This window comes from Phyllostomus hastatus, unplaced genomic scaffold (genome assembly GCF_019186645.2).
Source record: "Phyllostomus hastatus isolate PE091 unplaced genomic scaffold, TTU_PhHast_1.1 phas_scaffold_182, whole genome shotgun sequence".
Classification (NCBI taxonomy): domain Eukaryota; kingdom Metazoa; phylum Chordata; class Mammalia; order Chiroptera; family Phyllostomidae; genus Phyllostomus; species Phyllostomus hastatus.
In genome coordinates, this window is record NW_025334013.1 from 26565355 (window position 1) to 26584874 (window position 19520).

Genomic DNA, 19520 nt, shown 5'->3' on the forward strand with positions numbered 1-19520 from the left:
TTGTATCCAATATTTTACTCTTATAAATAGTCATTCAAGGAATATCAGCAATGTAGTGGTTAGGAGACCAGATTACAGAGCAGAGCTACTGGGGTTGACTTCCAGGCACCATCACTTGTTAGTTGTCACTTTGGGCAAATTACCTAAAGTCTCTGTGCCTCTGTTTCCTGAGTTGTAAAATGAGGGTGTTGTTGCCCTGGTCAGTTATCTTGGTTAGAGCATCATCCCCATACACCAAGGTTGTGGGTTCAGTCCCTGATCAGGGCATATACAAGGATCAACCAATGAACGCATAAATGAATGGAACAAGAAGTTGATATTTCTTCCTCACTTCTTATCTCTAAGATCAATCAATTAAAAAAATAAACTGAACGTGTTGTTAGTAGAATGAAATGAGTTAATGTTAAAAACTTTAAAAAGACTATTATTACCAGAAATTGCTGAGTCACAAGGTATGTGCATTTTCAATTTTATTAAATATTACATATTCTTCTAAGTGATGTACCAATTTATACTTCCACCTGTAATGAAGTTCCATTTTCATAAATTCTAAAACATGGTACTAATTAAAAATTTTTGCCAGTCTGATGGGTGTGGGAGTATATCTCATTTTAATTTGTACTTTGTTATAGTGAAGTTAAATATATTTTCATGGGTTTATTAGCCATTCAGATTTCTTTTTTGGTGAACTTTGTATATCCTTTATCTACTTTCCTATTGGATTGCTTCCTCTTTTCTTCTGATATTGAGAACCTTTCTGAATCTTAATCCTCTGCTGGCTATACATGGTGAATATCATCCAGTGTTTGGCTTGTCTTTGCATGTCATCTTTTTAAACTTCTGTTATTACTGAAGCAGCACATGTAAATGCGGTCAAATCTAACATTTTTCTTTATCGTGTGTGCTTTTTGGAGCTTATCTAAGAAATCATTCCCCATTTTGATATCAATAGTTTTATATTTTCTGAAAAATATTTGTAGGTCTTTATTTCACCTGGGATTTATTTTTGGATATGGCTTGAAGTAGAAATCTAATTTTATTTTCTTCCCTTTTTGGAAAAAAAGTCTCAGTGCCATTTATTTAAGAGGTCATTCTTTCCCTACTGACTTGTAGTACCTTCTCTATTATAAATCGTGTTTCCACAGAGTTAGTCTTCATTTTGGTCGCAGAATCTTTGCTTGTTAATTTTCTCCTATTGGAGATACTTTCCTCTAGGCTTTTCTCAGGGCTCCCTTTTTCTCATTCTTTAGATTGCAGCTGAAATGTCATCCCTTTTATATCTTAGATTATGTCTACAGGTATGTCAGCTGGGTGACCCCAGAACTCTAAAGACTGGCAATGGACGGAGTTGAGTTGGACACTTCTCAGGCCAGTTGTTGCCACGGCGTTGGCAAGACCACTGGGCCGGAGGGGGCCGAGAGGAGGAGCGAACCAGTGACGGAATCCGACCCGCGCCGGCGTCGCCAGAGAGTGCGTCACCACGCGCGGTCGACGGGGGCGGAGCCAAGGTTGAGTCACGTGGCTTGGTTGCCTACGCGCTGCTGGGCCGTGGGAAGATGGCGGACGGAAAGGGAGACGCCGCCGCCGCTGCCGCCGGGGTTGGGGCTGAGGCTCCGACGGGGGCTGGAGCTGGAGACCGAACCGAGACGGAGTCCATGGCTCAGAGTCAGCGCCCCGCATCTCCGGCGCCAGGAGCCCCGGGACTTAGACCGTGTCTGTGGCAGCTGGAGACAGAGCTGAGGGAGCAAGAGGTGTCGGAGGTCTCATCTTTGAACTACTGTCGGAGCTTCTGCCAGGTGAGGGACTGGCTGTCTGGCGGAGGGCGGCGGGGTGGGTAGGCCAGGGGAAGAGGCCCCGGATCCATGGCCGTAGCCCGGGCCGGACTGAAAGGCGCTGCCTCTGCATTTCGCCGCGCCCCCGGGCCAGGAAGGCCCAGCTCGGAAGCCCAACTGCTGGCCCCCCTCCGCCACTGCCCGACTTTAGCCACCGTCAGGGCGGGTTGCACTGGGAGAGACTCAGAGCTCGGAGGGCGCCCGCGGCTCCCTGAAAGGGCCTTGCCCTGTCGCGGTTGCCTGTGCCCCTGCCGGGTGTTTGGAGCGCCATTGCCCTCGGAGGGATTGATTGCTCATTTCTGCCAAGAAGATCCTTTTCTGAGTAGAGTGCAGACCTCCAAACTAGAAAACCTGTTTTGTCCCCCTGAATGATCCGGAGATATATGTTGGAGCTACAGACTTCTCTTTAGAGTCAGTGTCTACTGGGTCCCTAAAAGATATGACAGTTCTTTGAAAGGCATCTAGGGTTTTCTGGTTAGGGATTGCGGAGCCGGTTTGTTGGTTGCTATTTGCACTAAAAACAAAAACCAAAAAACATTTAAGCCGTTCTTTCGACTCTTACGTATTCCTTTGAGGCCTTTTCTACCGTGACTGAGGGTAGGGAGCCTTGTAGTGGTTATTAGGATATCTGAGTGGAAGAGAATCAAGAAAGATGTGGAGGGTAATCTCTTTTGGCAGTCGTATGACCATTTCTGTGCCATACTGGTTCTAACCTATGATTACGTATTTATTGGATGTTTGGTCTCCATGATCACTCCGAGATTCTTCTCAATGTTTTCGAGTTAAGTGTAAAGATATGCCATTATCATTTCTACTTCGTTTATATCAAGTTTCAGAGCTACTCCTTTCCTTCTTATCTGATATGCTTTAGAGAATGCAAAATAATCATAGTGTGTTGACTGTTGAATAACTTGCGGTGTTCCAAACTTATAATTTTGAGGGACAATTGGCTGTGTTGGTCTGAAAAAGAATCAAAAATTGACTTGTTTGGTTGCTTTTCTCTCTTCTCTCTTGCTGAGCCAGACGCTGCCTGCCTCATCTCTGAATGGAATTTTGTCCTTGCTAATCTTTTCCATACATTATGTCACTCCAATTTTTATGTCTACAACCTGTTGCGCTTCCCTGCACTATGAAATGTTAAGCTTTAATTGTCCTTTGCTTCTTCCCTAGTAATGATCATTTGCACTTACAATCCAAATCTACAAACTTTTACTGACTCCAGAGGATGGTGTCAGGCACTTTACAAAGTGCTGAGAAAACAGGCAGCACTTACCCTTGATGAGCTTACAGTTAGGGAGGAGGTGGTAGAAATAACAATTTCAGATGTAGTTTTAGTACTGATGGGAGAGGAGGTGTTGTGGAGATAGTGGGGAGGGAAGAGCCCTCATGGGACATCCTAATGGGAACAACAGTTAACTAGTAAAGATAAATAAAAAGATTAACTACAAATTACAATATGTGATTAGAAGAAACTAACTGGGAGAGATCACTTTAGATAGGGTGACGAGGGAGGGTCCTATGCCGAAAGATGAAAATGAGTCATATGAATGGGGTGTGTGTTTGTGTAGCATTCCAGGAACAGAATGCTTTGGGAGAAAGAGCTAATTGGAAAAGGAGTAGTGAAGAGGAAGGTAGGAAAATTGTGGGTTTGAGGTAAGACTTCTAAGCTTGATTTGTCTTCCTAGAAAGATAACAAGAACGGACGTAACCAATCATGTTGAAGCTTGTCAGAAGATACTGGATATTGCACATATGTATTCTTTATGCCAGTGCTTGCAGCTCCAATTTTATTTGAAATGAATCTTTTAATGTCTTGAGTTGTGGTTATAACCTAAAGATGTGAGGGCACAAAAGAATTTTAAAAAGAAAGTGCTGCCCTGGCCGGTATGACTCAGTTGGGTAGAAGGTAATCTGGTAACTGAAAGGTCACTGGTTGGATCCTTGGTCAGGGTCTGGGTGCGGGTGCCTGGGAGCCCAGGTCCACAGGCATAGAATCCCTGGTCTGGGCATGTACGGTAGGCAACCAGTGGATGCTTCTTTCTTGTATCTGTTTCCCTCTCTCTGTCTCTCTCTAAAAGCAATGAAGAAAATGTCCTCGGATGAGGATAAAATAATACTAATAAGAGAAAAAACCTTTGTAATTTGTCTTTTCTATGATTTTTTTGGCCTAAATTTTTTTCTCCAAGGCATTTTTTTGAGTAATAGTGAAATAAGAAAAGGTGTTCCTGTGATGGGATGTTGTAGTTAGAAAGCATGTGGGATTGGGAGTTAGTTGGATCTTTATTGTGATTCTGCAGCTGATAACCTTGAGCAAACTGTGATGATGGAATTATATTTTGCTTTCCGACCTTTATCTCCTGGTAATGTTTTCTACAAACAGTAAAAATAGAAAGTTCATGTTCAATTCTTTACAACATTTATCACAGTATTTTTGTCACATTTTTTCCCAGTAGCCCTGATAAAGTCAACTTAGATACAGAAACAGAAACAAACTTAGATATCAGGTACAGAAACAATTTTTTACTTTTATGATAAACCCGGGAAAATTTCACTATCCAAATTTGGTTTAATAGGGCTTGGTTTCACACTTGAAAGGCAAAATAAGACTTATCCATCCTCTCAAGAAACACTGATTGTGTGTATGTCTGACATTGCAGCCTGCCTGCTAGGAGCACATAATGTGCAGCAACATGGGTACCGACACTACATCCCTGTGCTCTCTGGGATATGCCTAATTGCCAACAAGTGTATTTTCATCAGGTATTTAGTTTAGAAATGTCCTGGAGACTTCGGTTGTGCCAAGTAGATCCCTCCTGCAACAGAATGGGATCATATTCTCTCCATCTCTTGCAGCCTTTAAAAGAAAAGGCTTTATTTTTGGAATTGCACCAAGTGAAGAAATAAACTAACATATGAAAGGATAGAAGAGCTTGTTTCATTCTGGGCAGGAGTTTGTGAAGGCGATATAAACAAAATTTCAGAAGTAATAGTAACTAAGAAGAGGATAGTTAGATTAAGTTGTATTCAGTGAAAATTTGTATTCAGTACAAGTTTGTATTCAGTGTCTATAGGATGTGGTTTTGTTTTTTTCTTCTTTTCCTCAGTTCCTTTTCTGAAAATATTTTCTGCCAGGCAGTGTGGATAAGGTAAACTCCAGAAAAGTCTTTCCTTTGTTTTGCTGAAAAATTGATGATATCCTCTCAAGTATTTGCTATGTTTTGGGAACCAGGATCTCTAAAGTTCAAATTTTTGTAACATGAATTTTGAAGACTTTCAAAGTAGTCTTCATTAACAAACTTGAAGTTATTGGGGTGGATGATTATACGATATGTTGGGAATACCAGTCAAAGTAGTTTCATAATTAAACCTCGTTTATATGAGGTAGTTTTAGGATCCACACTAACAGTGACTGTAAGTTTTTAATCCTTAAAATAAGTACTGCATATGTGTGTTTCAGTTTTTCCAGGATAGGGATTTACTACAAAAGGCCTAAATCAGGTAGGCATAGTGTCTTCACCATTTAAACTAGCTGTGTGTGACCTTGGGTGTTTTTTTTTTTAACTTTAGTTTTCTCATTTTCAAATGGAATAATATTAGTACTTCTTGTTCTCTATGAAAATACATTGTTGTCTGGGCTAAATAAGACCATCTCTGTAAAAAATAGTGCCCTCAGAATTGTCTGAGTTTCCCAGATTTCTTAGCCTTGGAATAAAAAGCCTTCACAGCCTTGCCCACAGTTTACTTTTCAGCTCTTACCTAGCCAGTCTCATCACCCTAATCCTACTCTTAATTTATTCAAGGGTATTTGGAGTCCATGGACCACAGAGTGATCTCTGTTACTCCTGTGATTAAAATTTTGCTGTGAATTTCCAAGTGCATTAGTTTGGGAAGACGGTCCTAATTTTCATTTGATTCCTCAAGATCCAAGCCAAATTAGGCTTTCAGTAAGTATTTACCAACTGACTGAATGGTCTCCAAAAGGAAAGAATTACTTCAACAAGATCTCAAGTCATCAAGCATTCTTACGTCTTTCCCTTTTGTTATGCTATTCTATTTTTTCTCTCATTTTCTGCATGACAAATGTTCTTTCTTTAGGGACCAGTGCAAATGTCACTTCCTCTGTGGAATTTTCTGATTTCACTAAATACATATTCTCTTACTGGGCTTTTCTTTCTTTCTTTCTTTCTCTTTCTTTTTTGATACTTTGTATATACCTGTGGTTTTTAACTCTTGTTTTTCTTATTGTCACTGTTTTGGTTCAGGCTTCAAAATATCCTCTTCACTAATCTCCTTGCCTCTGACTGGACTTATCTACACACCATTTTGGTGTTCTTTCTAAATTTTAAATTTGACCTTGTTAGTCATTTTATTTCTTAAAATTCTTCAGTGGTTTCTTCCCCAAAGACAAGATAAAATTCAGACTTATTAGCCTGGTATGCACAGACATTTAAAATCTGGACCTTGCCCTCTCTGGCTCCCACCTTTGCAGCCTCTTTTTTGGCGGGGGCGAGGTGGTCCACTTTCACCTTATTTCTCAGTGTGCCTGGTTAACTTCAGAGTCTTCCTTTTCTTATCTGCCAATTTGTCCTTTCACACCTGGCTGAAATATTAAGTTTTTCAGAACTGTGTTTTGATTTTAGCAGACTGATACAGGTGGTTCTTTCACTCAGTATATTCTCATACCATCTCATACATAAGTGTGGCACCTGAATATTTGTTTCCACGTTTGTCTCTTGTACTGATTGACTACTAAACCAACAAAAGTGTGGGTCTTGTTTAGTCTTTTTTGTATTGTATACTTGGTACCTAGCAATTAATAAAATGCTGGGTACACAAAACTAATTTGTTTAATAAATGATATTGTAGGGAGTTCGTGAAAGACTCAAGATGAGTACTTCAAAAGGAACACCTAATGTAAAATCTAGTAAAAGCAATATTACCATAAATTATTGTAAAGGAAGAAGATGGGAGATTTTGGTCATTTCTTCAAGACATTACTCATCAACTTAGCCTACATTCATATAATAATGTACATATTTACATGTGTGGAATGAAGAGTAGTGTTGATGGAGGGAGACAATGGGAGGCATTATATAGTATTCAGGGAGAGTTAGCAGCTTGATAGGACAACAGCTTGGAAATGTTGAGATGGGGGAGGATAAGTCTTATTAATTCCTTCAGGTTGATGGCCATGAAGACTCTTATGGTTTACCTATTTCATTCATTTTAAAAGATTTTTAGCCCTGGCTGGTGTGGTTCAGTGGATTGAGCATCACCTACAGTCAGGGCATATGCCTGGGTTGCCAGCGAGGTCCCCAGTTAAGGGTGTATGAGAGGCGAGTGATTGATGTTTCTCTCACACATCATGTTTCTCTTCCTCTCTTCCTCCCTCCCCCTCTCTCTAAAAATAAATGAATAAAATCTTTTAACAAAAGATTTTACTGCCTTAATCTTTTCTTCTTGTGCTGCCCTCCCTTGGGAGATGTATAAATAGAAACTAGGTGACAGGTAGTTATAGCAAAAATTAGCTTTGCAGTGCACATGACCAAAACATATAAATGTGACCTGTGAGACAGTGGGAACTTTGGGTGCTGTCATTTACTGTGGTACCACCCCATCTCTTGCTGTTTTCTGTGACCTTCTAGTGATTTCAGTGTCTGCCTGTTGATCATGGTCTTTTGAACAATGTTAATTTAAAAAAACTAAATAGAAAGCACTACTTCAAGACTGCAAAGGCATTGGTAAACTGACATGTGCTTTGTTTTCATTCAGTTCTAGACACCTGTTTACTTGTCTTAAAGGTCTTCTTTGACGATTTTATCCAAAACAGCACTTCCCCATATTTTTCCAACTCCTTAATACTGCTTTATACTTGTTCAAGTCACTGACTGCTATCTGGTATTGTCTACTTTTCTTCCTGCCTGGAATGTAAGCAAGTGAGACTGTTGACTGTTTTGTTTACCCATTGCCTAGACTTGTCCCTGGCACTTAATGGGTACTCAATATTTATTGATCTTTTATCTCTTCCCTTCCTTAAAGTCCTGACTAGACTTCTTGAGGGTAACAAGGAAATCTTACCTCTCTTTATGAAGAAACAGGGACATTATTTTGTCAACCAGTTTACGCTGCTTCCCAGTAGGGAGAGGTCTTAATTGTTCTTTGTATCTTGATTGCTTCAATAGAACCTCTTTTTATGTTTTCTAAGAACTTCCCATGGTTGCTTATATTCCACAAATAAAGTAATGATTTTTTCCCACTAGATCCGCTTAGAAGATTTAAGCATTTATTTTGGATGTAATTGTCACAATACTGGAAACCTGAACAAGATGGTATAAAAAAATAGATTCCTTACAACTTTCATTGCTGACATAAAGCCAATATAGAAGCCATTAAATGAAAAATTAGAAGGCCTATTTAAGTTACTGAGCATCTTTTTTGTTCTAGGCACTCAGGTAGGTGGTGCTATTTTCATTTTAAAGATAGAAAACTGAGGCCCACAGAAATTAAGTAACTCCCAGGGTCACACAGCTAGTAAGTTGTGGCAGTCTTTAGATTCCAGAGCCCCTGCTATTTTTCCTCTATTTCCTAAACTGTAGGGCTGTGTGCGTGTGTGTGTGTGTGTGTGTGTGTGTGTGTGTGTGTGTGTAGTATATGTGTTGTATATTGTATATATAGTATATTGTCTGTATATATATTGTAATTTTATAAACTGTAGGTATCTATGTTTATATATACATACATATATACAGACATACATATGTCTGTATTTCACATGTCTGTATGTCTGTATTTTTTTAAAAGATTATATTTATTTATTTATTTATTTTTAGAGAGGGGAAGAGGAGAAAGGTAAACATCAGTGTGTGGTTGCCTCTTGAGCGCCCCCCTCCTGGGGACCTGGCCTGAAACCCAGGCGTGTGACCTGACTGGGAATCAAATTGGTTTGACCCTTTGGTTCTCTGGCTGTCACTCAGTCCACTGAACCACACCAGCCAGGGCATTTTTCTTTAATTATGGTAAAGCAAAGCACTATGGTGAAGAGCTGATTGTTGTATGTTTCTGCACACCACTGAATTTTGATTCCTCAGTTTTAGCCTAAAATATTACTGTGAGCTCCTATGAAGAAAATTTCCTTCAGAGTTTTTGCAGGTTTTGTTATTTGTCCTATATGAAAATATTTTAAATATTATAATTTTGGAAGTTGAGAATAAGTTATATTTCAGACATATCTTCATTTCAAGTTTATTCAGGTGTAACAGTATCTCTGCAACATAACTAGCTTGGAACTACTGATGTATTTGTCTGTTTGTCATCACATTTGTGTTAAGTCTGATTTCTTTAATGTGTTTTTCTGAGTACCTTTTCGGGGAGGGGGGTTCTAGTAACTTGCTGTACTGACCTTTGAGTTCATAGTAATTTTACTCCCGAGGAAATAACCTGAGTATGATACCATTAGCCAGCACAGTAATACTTTATTAATATGGGCATGTAGAAGAATATTACCAGACATAATAGAATGAATGGTTTAGCTTGGTAATTGCAATTTTATGGTATATGGTTGCATAACATAGACATATGTTTATTTGTGATTTTATTCTTTAATTTGCTTTTTTCACATATATATTTTAAAGAATATAAGGTATCTTAAAGTAATAAAACTATATATATTTCTTTGTGAGACTCCACTTAACACATGCTCATTTTGAAAGCTTAAGACAAGATGTTTAAATGCATAAAGCAGAAAGTGAAAGGATTGTGTAATCTCTTTTTAAGTATATTTTATTGATAATGCTATTACAGTTGTCCCATTTTTTTCTCCCTTTTACTCCCTTCCGCTCTGCACCCGCTCCCATCAGCATCCCCCCACCCCCCCTAGTTCATGTCCATGGGTTGTACATGTAAGTTCTTTGCCTTCTCCATTTCCTATACTATTCTTAACCTCCCCCTGTTTCTCTTGTACCTATCATTTATGCTTCTTATTCCCTGTAACTTTTCCCCCATTCCCCCCCATTACCCCCCAGGTGATCTCCATTTCTGTGATTCTTTTCCTATTCTGGTTGTTTGCTTAGTTTGTTTTTGTTTTTTTTTAAGATTCAGTTGTTGATATCTGTAAGTTTGTTGTCATTTTACTGTTCATAGTTTTTATCATCATTGTCTTCTTAGATAAGTCCCTTTAACATTTCATATAAGGGCTTGGTGATGAAGAATTCCTTTAACTTGACTTTGTCTGGGAAGCACTTTATCTGCCCTTCCATTCTAAATGATAGCTTTGCTTGGATATAGGTCCTTGCCTTTCATGACTTGGAATACTTCTTTCCAGCCCCTTCTTGCCTGCAGGGTTTCTTTTGAGAAATCAGCTGAGAGTCTTACGGGCACTCCTTTGTAGGTAACTGTCTCCTTTTCTCTTGCTGCTCTTAAGATTCTCTCCTTATCCTTAATCTTGGGTGATTTGATTATGATGTGCCTTGGTGTGTGCTTCCTTGGGTCCAACTTCTTTGGGACTCTCCGAGCTTCCTGGACTTCCTGGAAGTCTATTTTCTTTGCCAGATTAGGGAAGCCAGCAGCTGCCTTGCCGCTCATCTTCTCCACCCCAGCTGCCTGTCTCTGCCCCTCCTGTCAGTCGGAATGAATGTTTCTTCTTTAACTCCTTGGTTGTTGGACTTCCATGCAGTTTAATTTTCTGGCAGTTCTGGTTATTTTTTGTTTTTAAATTTGTTGTCCTTCTTTTGGTTGTGTGGGGAGGCAAAGTATAGGGGGGAGGCAAAGATGGAGGCATAGGTAGATACCTATGCCTCCATCTTTACTGGAAGTCCAGGACCATGTATTCTCATTGTTAGTAGCTTGGTGTAGTTATCTGATTTTTGGAAAAATACATATATTTGTGTGTGTGTGTGTGTGTGTGTGTAAACTATTAAAAATTTCAATTGCCCAAGAAATTCAGGAATGCATTCTAATTGTAAGAAATAAGAATTAAGGTGAAAAACTGTCACATAACCCTTTATACTGATTACTACATCTTCCTGTGTTAACAGTTTGGGATGTATACTTAAAGAATTTTTATATATGGTATGTGCATATATCTACAATTTTAGAAAAATAATGTCAAGCTTATATGCTAAAACTTGCATAATTCACTCAGCGTATTATACTCGTTTTCCCATATAGAATACATATCTACTATGTTAAAAAAAATAAATGCACAGTATTTCATTGGCAACTGCATTGATTTAAAATTCTGTAGGTGGTAAAAGCTTTAACACTCTTAATCTTTTTTTTTTTTTTAAGATTTTATTTATTTATTTTTAGAAAGGGAAGGGAGAGAGATAGAGAGAGAGAGAGAAACATCAATGTGCCGTTGCTGGGGTTTATGGCCTGCAACCCAGGCATGTACCCTGGCTGGGAATCGAACCTGGGACACTTTGGTTCCCAGCCCACGCTCAATCCACTGAGCTATGCCAGCCGGGGCTAACACTCTTAATCTTAAAAAACATTTTAAATAGAAAAGCAATGTTCAAGGCAAAACATATAATGCCACAGAAGGTTTAAGGGAACAGTAAAAGCCGCCTTCTGCCCTCAGTCCCTCCAGTGACTCCCCAGGGGAATTAAGTCTTTTGTGTATTCTTAAAAGCTCGAATACATTCTTTTCTGCATTTTACTTTTTAATTTAATATATTGAGAACAATTTGCAACATCAGTACAGTTGAATATGTATCATACTTAAACTGTTTTTGTTCTTTTTTTGTTATCACAAATAATGTTGCAGTGAACATCCTTAAACATTAAGCATTAGTTATTTATATTGGTAATATAAATTTCTGAAATGAAACTTACTGGATTAAAGAGAATGTTTATTTTAAATTTTGATGGATGCTGGCTTATGAAAGTTGAATATGTACTTCTACCAATAGTGTTTGGGAGTCTATGTTTCATTATATCCTTGCCAACTCTGGTGTTACTAAACTTTTTTTTTTAGTACAAGATGGGGCATATATTATAAAATATTATAGGGATTCAAAAGAGAAACACACTATATCTAGACAATCAGAAGAGGCTGCTCACTTCTCAGTTGGTAGCACAGAAATAGGCACGTGCTCAATAATTAAACTATATTACTTGATGAGTTCTTCTCTCAACAAATCTAGTGGATTGTTGAAAAGTCCCATTTATTTCAAGATCCCAGGAAACTTCAACCTCATTCATGAGCTGTTTATTAAAATAACACATGGGGGGGAATCAATACAATGTATGCGTCATTACTGAGAACCGTATACCGTCATACAAAAAAGTATTTTGGGAAGGCGATTCCTAATTTATGGTAAGTTTTACTGTCAGAAATAAGACCACAAAACAACACAATCTAATTCAATCTTAAAAGCTGGCATGCTGAACAAGGAGTGTTCTTACCTTTGTAGAAACTTCTCCTTTGCATCGTCAGGTACCAGGGTTCTGCCTTTTCATGTGATTTTCACCATCAAGTCATCAACAGTAGCATGTTCTAGTCCTTTTAATTTTTCTCCTAGTCCTTTTTAATTACTTCTGTACAGTGTGCCTTCAATTGATCCTGCCAGCCCCATTCAATTGATTTAGCTCTCAGCAACTCTTAGAGGCATTCTCTTTTTCCAGTTTCTGTCAACTTTTGGTTAATCACTGCTCTCATCTGCCCCCCTTAGTTCATCTTGCTAACCACCATCACTGTGGGCAAGGGCCATCCCTTCCCAGCAACAAAATGACCCTTGCGCTGATGGCCATTATCTACCACACTCTTTCACTGCCTGGACTTAGACTTCTACTAAACTTTTTAATATTTGCCAATCCAATAGTTAAAAAGTGCTATATCACATTATTATATTAATTTGCAATTTAACAGCATTTGCATGTTTTTTTCACATGTATTATGTATTTACTTTTTTTCCTGTGAGGTTTATTTTCACGTTTTTATTTTTAAAAATTTATTGGTTAAGGGTCATTGAAATTTGATTGTGTGTATTACAGAGCATGACTATGCAATAATGAGATTTTTATACTGCTTTGAGGTTGTCGAGAAGCAGAATATATCAGAGAATTAGTTGCAGCCTAATCTGGAGGCATTGGAATGTATGATACCGTTTAGTAATTGGTTGTTGTTAGAGATTTGTCAGCATACTGATTTCCAACAAACATTTATTGCACTCACGCCTGTGCTTTGTGTGTATCTTTTATCACTGCCATTAGATAGATCATAGCTAAATAACTAGAAATAGTGCTTTCCATTAGCTAACTTTTTAAAATATTGTTATCTTTATATGTTTTTATATAAAGTGCCACTGATTGGATGTACGACCTTGGGCCAGATCAGTTTGTTATTTGGGACCTCACATTGCTGCTTAAATGAGATGACTTTTAAGGTTCCATTCTCTTCCAGTGTAGTATAATTCTGTTGAAAAACACTCACAAAGGATTATTTTCTAAGACATCAATCACCAAACATTGTCTTGTGCATTCAGTTGAAATAAATGAATACTTAATGTTTTATTTATATAGTACCAATATATAAATTTTAAGCAAACAAAAATATAAAAGGGATGAGAGTTTTGAAAACTAATTTAAATAAAAACATTGATATTTTTATATTAATATTATAAAATGGATAGGGCAAATGCCCAGCCCAGTGGAAACCACTCTACTAATATCAATTGAGGTTATTTGTTTACATTAGTTCTTATGTTCACTCTCCTTACTTGGCTTTTTCTTCATAGTGAAATCTTGATTTTGGTGTTTAAAGAACTTGGCAAATGAAAATGTTAAATCTAGAGCAAATTATCCCATAAAGTTTAACAGTGAATGTGGATAAAACATTACATTTGGTCGATTTCATGTTTTATTGTCTTATGGAGAACATATGCAGTAGAAAGTAGATTTGAAGTTAGGAGATTTCATTTTAAATGTTCCTTCCAATACTCTTGACCTTAAACCTTGCCTTGTTGGATTGAAATTTCTTGGCCGTGAAATTTGGGGTAATAGAAAGTTACTCCCAATAATGGTCAAATGAGACAGTGTAACACTGCCCTTAGCATAGCTTTTGGTAGCAGATAGGACCACAATGTGTCAGTTTTTTAATTTCCTTTCTATCCTGAATATTGTTTTAAAGGAATATTTCATGTAGAACAGCTTTCCTCCATTTTTCTGTCAATGTAAAGCCCATTAAAGGAAAAAAGAAGTTTTCTAGATGTTCACAGAGCATTTTCTAATATAGTTTTAGATTCAGAGAGCCTATGATGAGCTTTGTAGACTGGAAGCATAATTTATGGTGAATTTTTATTACATTGAGGCAATATTGGTGTCCTTTTGGGATTTATAGTGTGTGTAATGAATTTGGCCTGTTGGAACCAACAGATCATTCTGTGTAAAATATTTTTTATTCATTTGGCTGTTGATTTTAAGTTGGCTTATTGTTTGGGATTTAAATTATGTACTTTATTGAAATATGCATATATCAGAAGTGATTTGAATTTGTAACACATTGGATATGAGTCCCTGGAAAAAAGATGGCTGGCCATGTTTTTATAAAACCATAGAATGTTATGTTTGGGAGAAGATTATAGAGGTTTTCTAGCTCTTTGTTTTTCCAGCTTAAAACTTTAAAGGGGAACCTCCCTCTTAGTCTGTTAACTGAGGATCAGAATAGGTTATAATTTCAATCAAGTTCTGACCTTTGACATACCTATTTACCACCAAACAGTTCAGGACTAGCGTATATCATTGTGATTTGATATGAGCACCCTTCTACAATGTATGATCGAAGCATTTCCTTTTTGAAGTTTCTACAAGTGCAATTTGGTCAACAATTTGGCTGCTCTCCTTTTATAAGGTTTTAATAAAGCAGTGAGAATTTGGAATCAAACCTACTTAGTTGAATTTGCTTTAGTACTGTACAGGCATATTTCTCTCAGTAAAGATGTGTATCTGAAAAATTGTCTTTATCAAACTTATAAGTTAGCAGATCCTTTAATAATAGTGCAAAGTGTCAAAAGCAAATAATTCTGAATACCTGCTATGTGCTACTCAATATGCTGGGTGTTCTAGTCTACAGGGATGGAAAAAAACGCGTGGTTCTTGCTCTCTGACTTTATTGTCTAGTGGAGAAGATAAATATTAAACAGTTTTTCATATTGTATTTGCTTATGATACAATGGAACAGTAGTCAGTGTTTGATCGTGTATATTTTTCACCTGCCAACTAATAGGAGCATAAGTAAAACAATTCCCAATGCCTAACTGTTGCATATTTTTGAAGTCTAATATAAATGGTTTTGAATGGGCAACATTATTACTCTTTGCCATCTATAATCTAATCTATAATCTTGGTATAGATTATAAAGATATCCTTTTCTGTGCCACTTTTCTACAACCACTTCATTGGTATTGGTTGCCAAATTAAAAGTTTGAAGCAAGCGTGTGATTAAGAAGAGGAAGACCCTACTAATGTAAGGGAGAGCAGGAATGCCAGGAATCCATTTTGGGCTGGATGAGGCTTTTATAATATATTTTAGGTTTGGAAATGCCAAAAAATAAGTATCCTTTGAACATCCTACAGTCATAAAATATTTGAGCCCAGGAGATTATTGCCAAGAATTAGAAAGCTTTTGTCTATGTATATAAGGCTATGTGTACTAAATTGCTTAGAAGGGTCATTTGAGAGTGGGAGTGGAGTTAGATGAAACTGTAGGTGTAACCTTTTAACTTCTTTATTGCATACAAATTTTTAAAGTGGTGGAATTATGTGTGAATTTGTTTTTTTGTGAATTTCAGCATTTTTTCAAATGAAATTTAAAAAGGCAAAAAAATAATGGCACTCTATTAATATGAAAGAATATCCAAGATTATTGTTTAAAGGAGAAGTTTAGGAAACTATTATCCTACTTTAAAAGCAATGATATATGGAAGAAATTTTGAAAGACAATTACTAAAGTATTATCATTTGTTGCATTTCATTTAAGAACTAATGGGACAATCACTTTATGTTTATGTTTTTATAGAGTTTATACTTCTATGTTACCCTTTTAAATTCATTTTCATTTTGTCAGCTGTTGTTTTCAGTACCTGTTTTTGCTTCTCTCTCTCATTAGATCCCTTGTTTTCTGACCCTCGTGTCTTTTTTAAATTTTGAATGTAGCTTCTTGAGGCATTCTCTTGTTTCTTGATAGTGTTAATCTGGTTGGGTGTAGGAACCTGGATGGAAAATCAGCTTTGCTCAGAACTATGAAGGGTATGTTACTTTATAAAAATCAGATAATCACTGAAATACAAACTAATAAAGAATGTACTAAAGTGAATGCAACCTAAGAAATAAAATGATTGACACTACCTATGTATCCATTCACAGATTATCATCTACCTCTCACTACCATCCTGATTAGAGTATTTAATCATTTCCCTGCATGTCTTTACTTTTTAAATTTTTGTGCATTTTAATACAGTGTATTGCATTATTTTGTTCTAAGCAGTAATTAAATGCTTAATCAATTAACTTTAAATAATATTAACTTATATCAATATTATAATATAATAATGCATTTTTTTGTTTCAGCATTAATTAAATTATGGTAATGTATATATTCTTCTGAAGCCTTAAAATTCAACATAATGCTTTTAAGTTTTGTATTTGTATATATGCATTCACTGGTATGTAATATTTTATTATGCAGATATATCACAGTTTATTTGTCCATTCTTTTAGTGACAGATTTAGAGGTGCTTATATTAACTAGTGGGTGATATCTTTCAAAAATATCTTGAAACATGGGTGTAAAAATTTCTTTGTAGAAAAAAAATTTTGAAAATTGATTTTTAGAGAGAGAGCCAGAAACATTGTTTCGTTGCACTTATTTATGCATTCATTGGTTGCTTCTTCTATGTGCCTTGACCAGGAATGGAACCTGGAACTTTGTCCTATTGTGATGATGCTCTAACCAACTGAGCTACCTGGCCAGGGCAGGATTTAAAAATTTCTTTAGGGTCTATGCTTACAGTGGAATTGCTAGGTTCATATACTAGGCCTATTATCAAGTATAATAAATACCACCCAGTTATTCTTCAAAGTATTTGTGGCAGTTTATGCCAGTTCTCAGTGTATGAACATTACCACTGCCCCATACCCTTGCCAATACTAGGTGTAGGCAGTTTTATTTTAGCTATTCTGGTGGGTGGCTGTGGTATCTCATTGTGGTTTTGCTTTTTCTGTTTACTTGTGGAGAGCTGTTTATCTTTTTAGTGTACATTCAATTGCTATTAATAGTTAACTATCCTGTGGATTACCTTATTTTTTTGCTTATTTTTCAATTGGATTATTTGCCTTTTTAAAAAATAGTTTTATTCTAGACATTAATCCTTTGTTGGTCATATACTGCTACTTTGGAATTATTTACTCCAGTTTATCTTTTCACATTTTGTATTATCTTTATGCACCAAGTTTTACATTTTCTTGTAGTAAAAATCATAAATATGACAACTGAAATGTCAAATTTATTTAAATTCCTTTTATGATTTTGTGCAGTTTGTGGCCCTTTTGTCTTTTTCAAAAAACAGCTTTATTGACATGTAATTGACATAATAAACTGCTCTTTTTAAAAATATACAGTTTGATAAGCTTTGGCATATATGCCCATGAAACCATTACCATAATCAAAATAATAAATATATTCATCAGCCTTAGAAGTTTTTTCTCACCCCTTTATATTTCCTTTTTATTTTTTTAAGATTTTATTTATTTTTAGAGAGAGGGGAAGGGAGGGAGAAAGAGAGGGAGAGAAACTCAATGTGTGGTTGTCTCTTGCATGCTCCCAACTGGGGACCTGGCCACCAACCCAGGCATGTGCCCTGACTGGGAATTGAACTCTTTACCCTTTGGTTCGCAGGCTGGTTCTTAATCCACTGAATCACACCAGCCAGAGCTCCTTATTATTTTTTACCTTTCTCCTTGATACATCTTTTCATCCTCATTCAACTATTGATCTACTTTCTGGCTCTATAGATTATATAAAAATAATTTTATATAAATAAAATTGTATAGTCTCTTTTTGTTTGGCTTCTTTCACTCAGTATAATTATTTTGAAGTTCACTCACATTTTATATGTTAATAGTTAATTCCTTTTATTGCTGACCATTCATTGTATGGTTATATTGTGATTTGTTTATTTATTCACCTGTTGATAGACATTTGGCTCATTTCCAGTTTTTGGCTATTGCAGATAAAACTGTTGTCAACCTTGGTGTATAAGCCATTGTGTGGACAAATGCTCCCCTCCTCAAATACCCAGGTAGAATGGCTGGGTCACATGACAGGTTCTTCAGAGTGAGTTGTATCATTTTACATTCCCACTAACAATGTAGATTTGTTTTCCATTTCCCAGTCAACATGTGCTTTGGCCAATCTTTTGAATTTTATTCATTCTAAAATTAATGATAGCTCATCATGGTTGTAATTTGCATTTCCCTAATGACTTACTGTGTTAACTGTGTTCTATATATTTATTTACCATCCTTGTATTTTCTTTGATGAAGTATCTTTTCAATCTTTTGCATATTAAAAAAGATTGGATTGTTTTATTGTTGAGTTTTGAGAGGAGGGTATGTGCGCATGGGGGGGTGTGTGGTCACATGCATGCACAGAACTCTTTATAAAATATCTTCCCTTTTTTAAAAGATTTTATTTATTCATTTTTAGAGAGAAAAGGAGGGAGAGAGAGAGAGAGAGAGAGAAACAACAATGTGCGGTTGCTGGGGGTCATGGCCTGCAACCCAGGCATGTACCCTGACTGGGAATCGAACCTGCGACAGTTTGGTTCACAGCCTGCTCTCAATCCACTGAGATACGCCAGCCAGGGCTAATATCTTCCCTTTAAAAAAAAAAAAAAAGTTGAGGCTTAGATTGCAAAGGATGGACAGGTTGGGGATGGTGATTTATATTACTATGAGGTCTGTCCAGAAAAAGCCCAGCCATTGTTAATGAAATGAGAATGGTTTGTGTGACATCTGTGTAACCTGGCCAAGGAGAGTGGACTGGAGTGCAAATATGTGAATAATGACAGTGTCACTGTAGTAGTGAGTGGGGGCGGTTGGCACCGTTGAGTGAGCGTGTGTACTATGTGGATGTACATTCAAAATCACTGAGCAAGTAAAGCAACGGATCTGCATCAGATTTTGTGTTAAGCATGAACATTCCCTCCCCTGAAACTATTTGGATGATTCAGAAGGCTGCAGCTATGGGCATCTGGTGATTGGCAGCATCATCACAACAATGTGCCCACTCATGCATCACGTCTCAAGCAAAGTTTTTGGCAAAACATCATATCACCCAGGTGACTCAGCCTCCCCACATAGCCCAGATTTGGCGCCCTGCAAATTCTAGCTTTTCCCAAAACTATATAAAATCATCTTTGAAACGGAAGAGATTTCAGACTGTCAATGAGATTCAGGAAAATATGATGGGGCAGCTGATGGCGATTGGGAGAACAATGTGAGGTCCCAAGGTGCCTACTTTTATTAAAGGGGACTGAGGCATCATTTTCCTGTGTACAGTGTTTCTTATATTCTGCATCTTCTTCAATAAATGCCCTTTCATACTACATGGCTGGATACCTTCCGGATAGACCTCACACTTCTAACTTACGTTCTGCCTCCGATACATTTGGGACTCTCTGGAGAAAACAC

General features: G+C 37.0%; 1 protein-coding gene and 1 pseudogene across 1 annotated transcript in view; one reads left to right on the forward strand and one right to left on the reverse strand.

Moving 5' to 3' along the window:
• Positions 1-1551: 1551 nt before the first annotated feature.
• RLF (RLF zinc finger) overlaps positions 1552-19520 on the forward strand; it is an 83109-nt gene continuing 65140 nt past the window's right edge. Inside the window, exon 1 of the mRNA XM_045858727.1 lies at positions 1552-1796. Within this exon, the coding sequence (XP_045714683.1) occupies positions 1557-1796 (240 nt within the window). The 5' untranslated portion in view covers positions 1552-1556. The remainder of the gene's footprint in view (positions 1797-19520) is intronic.
• Positions 12201-12522, reverse strand: LOC123831640 (annotated as a pseudogene).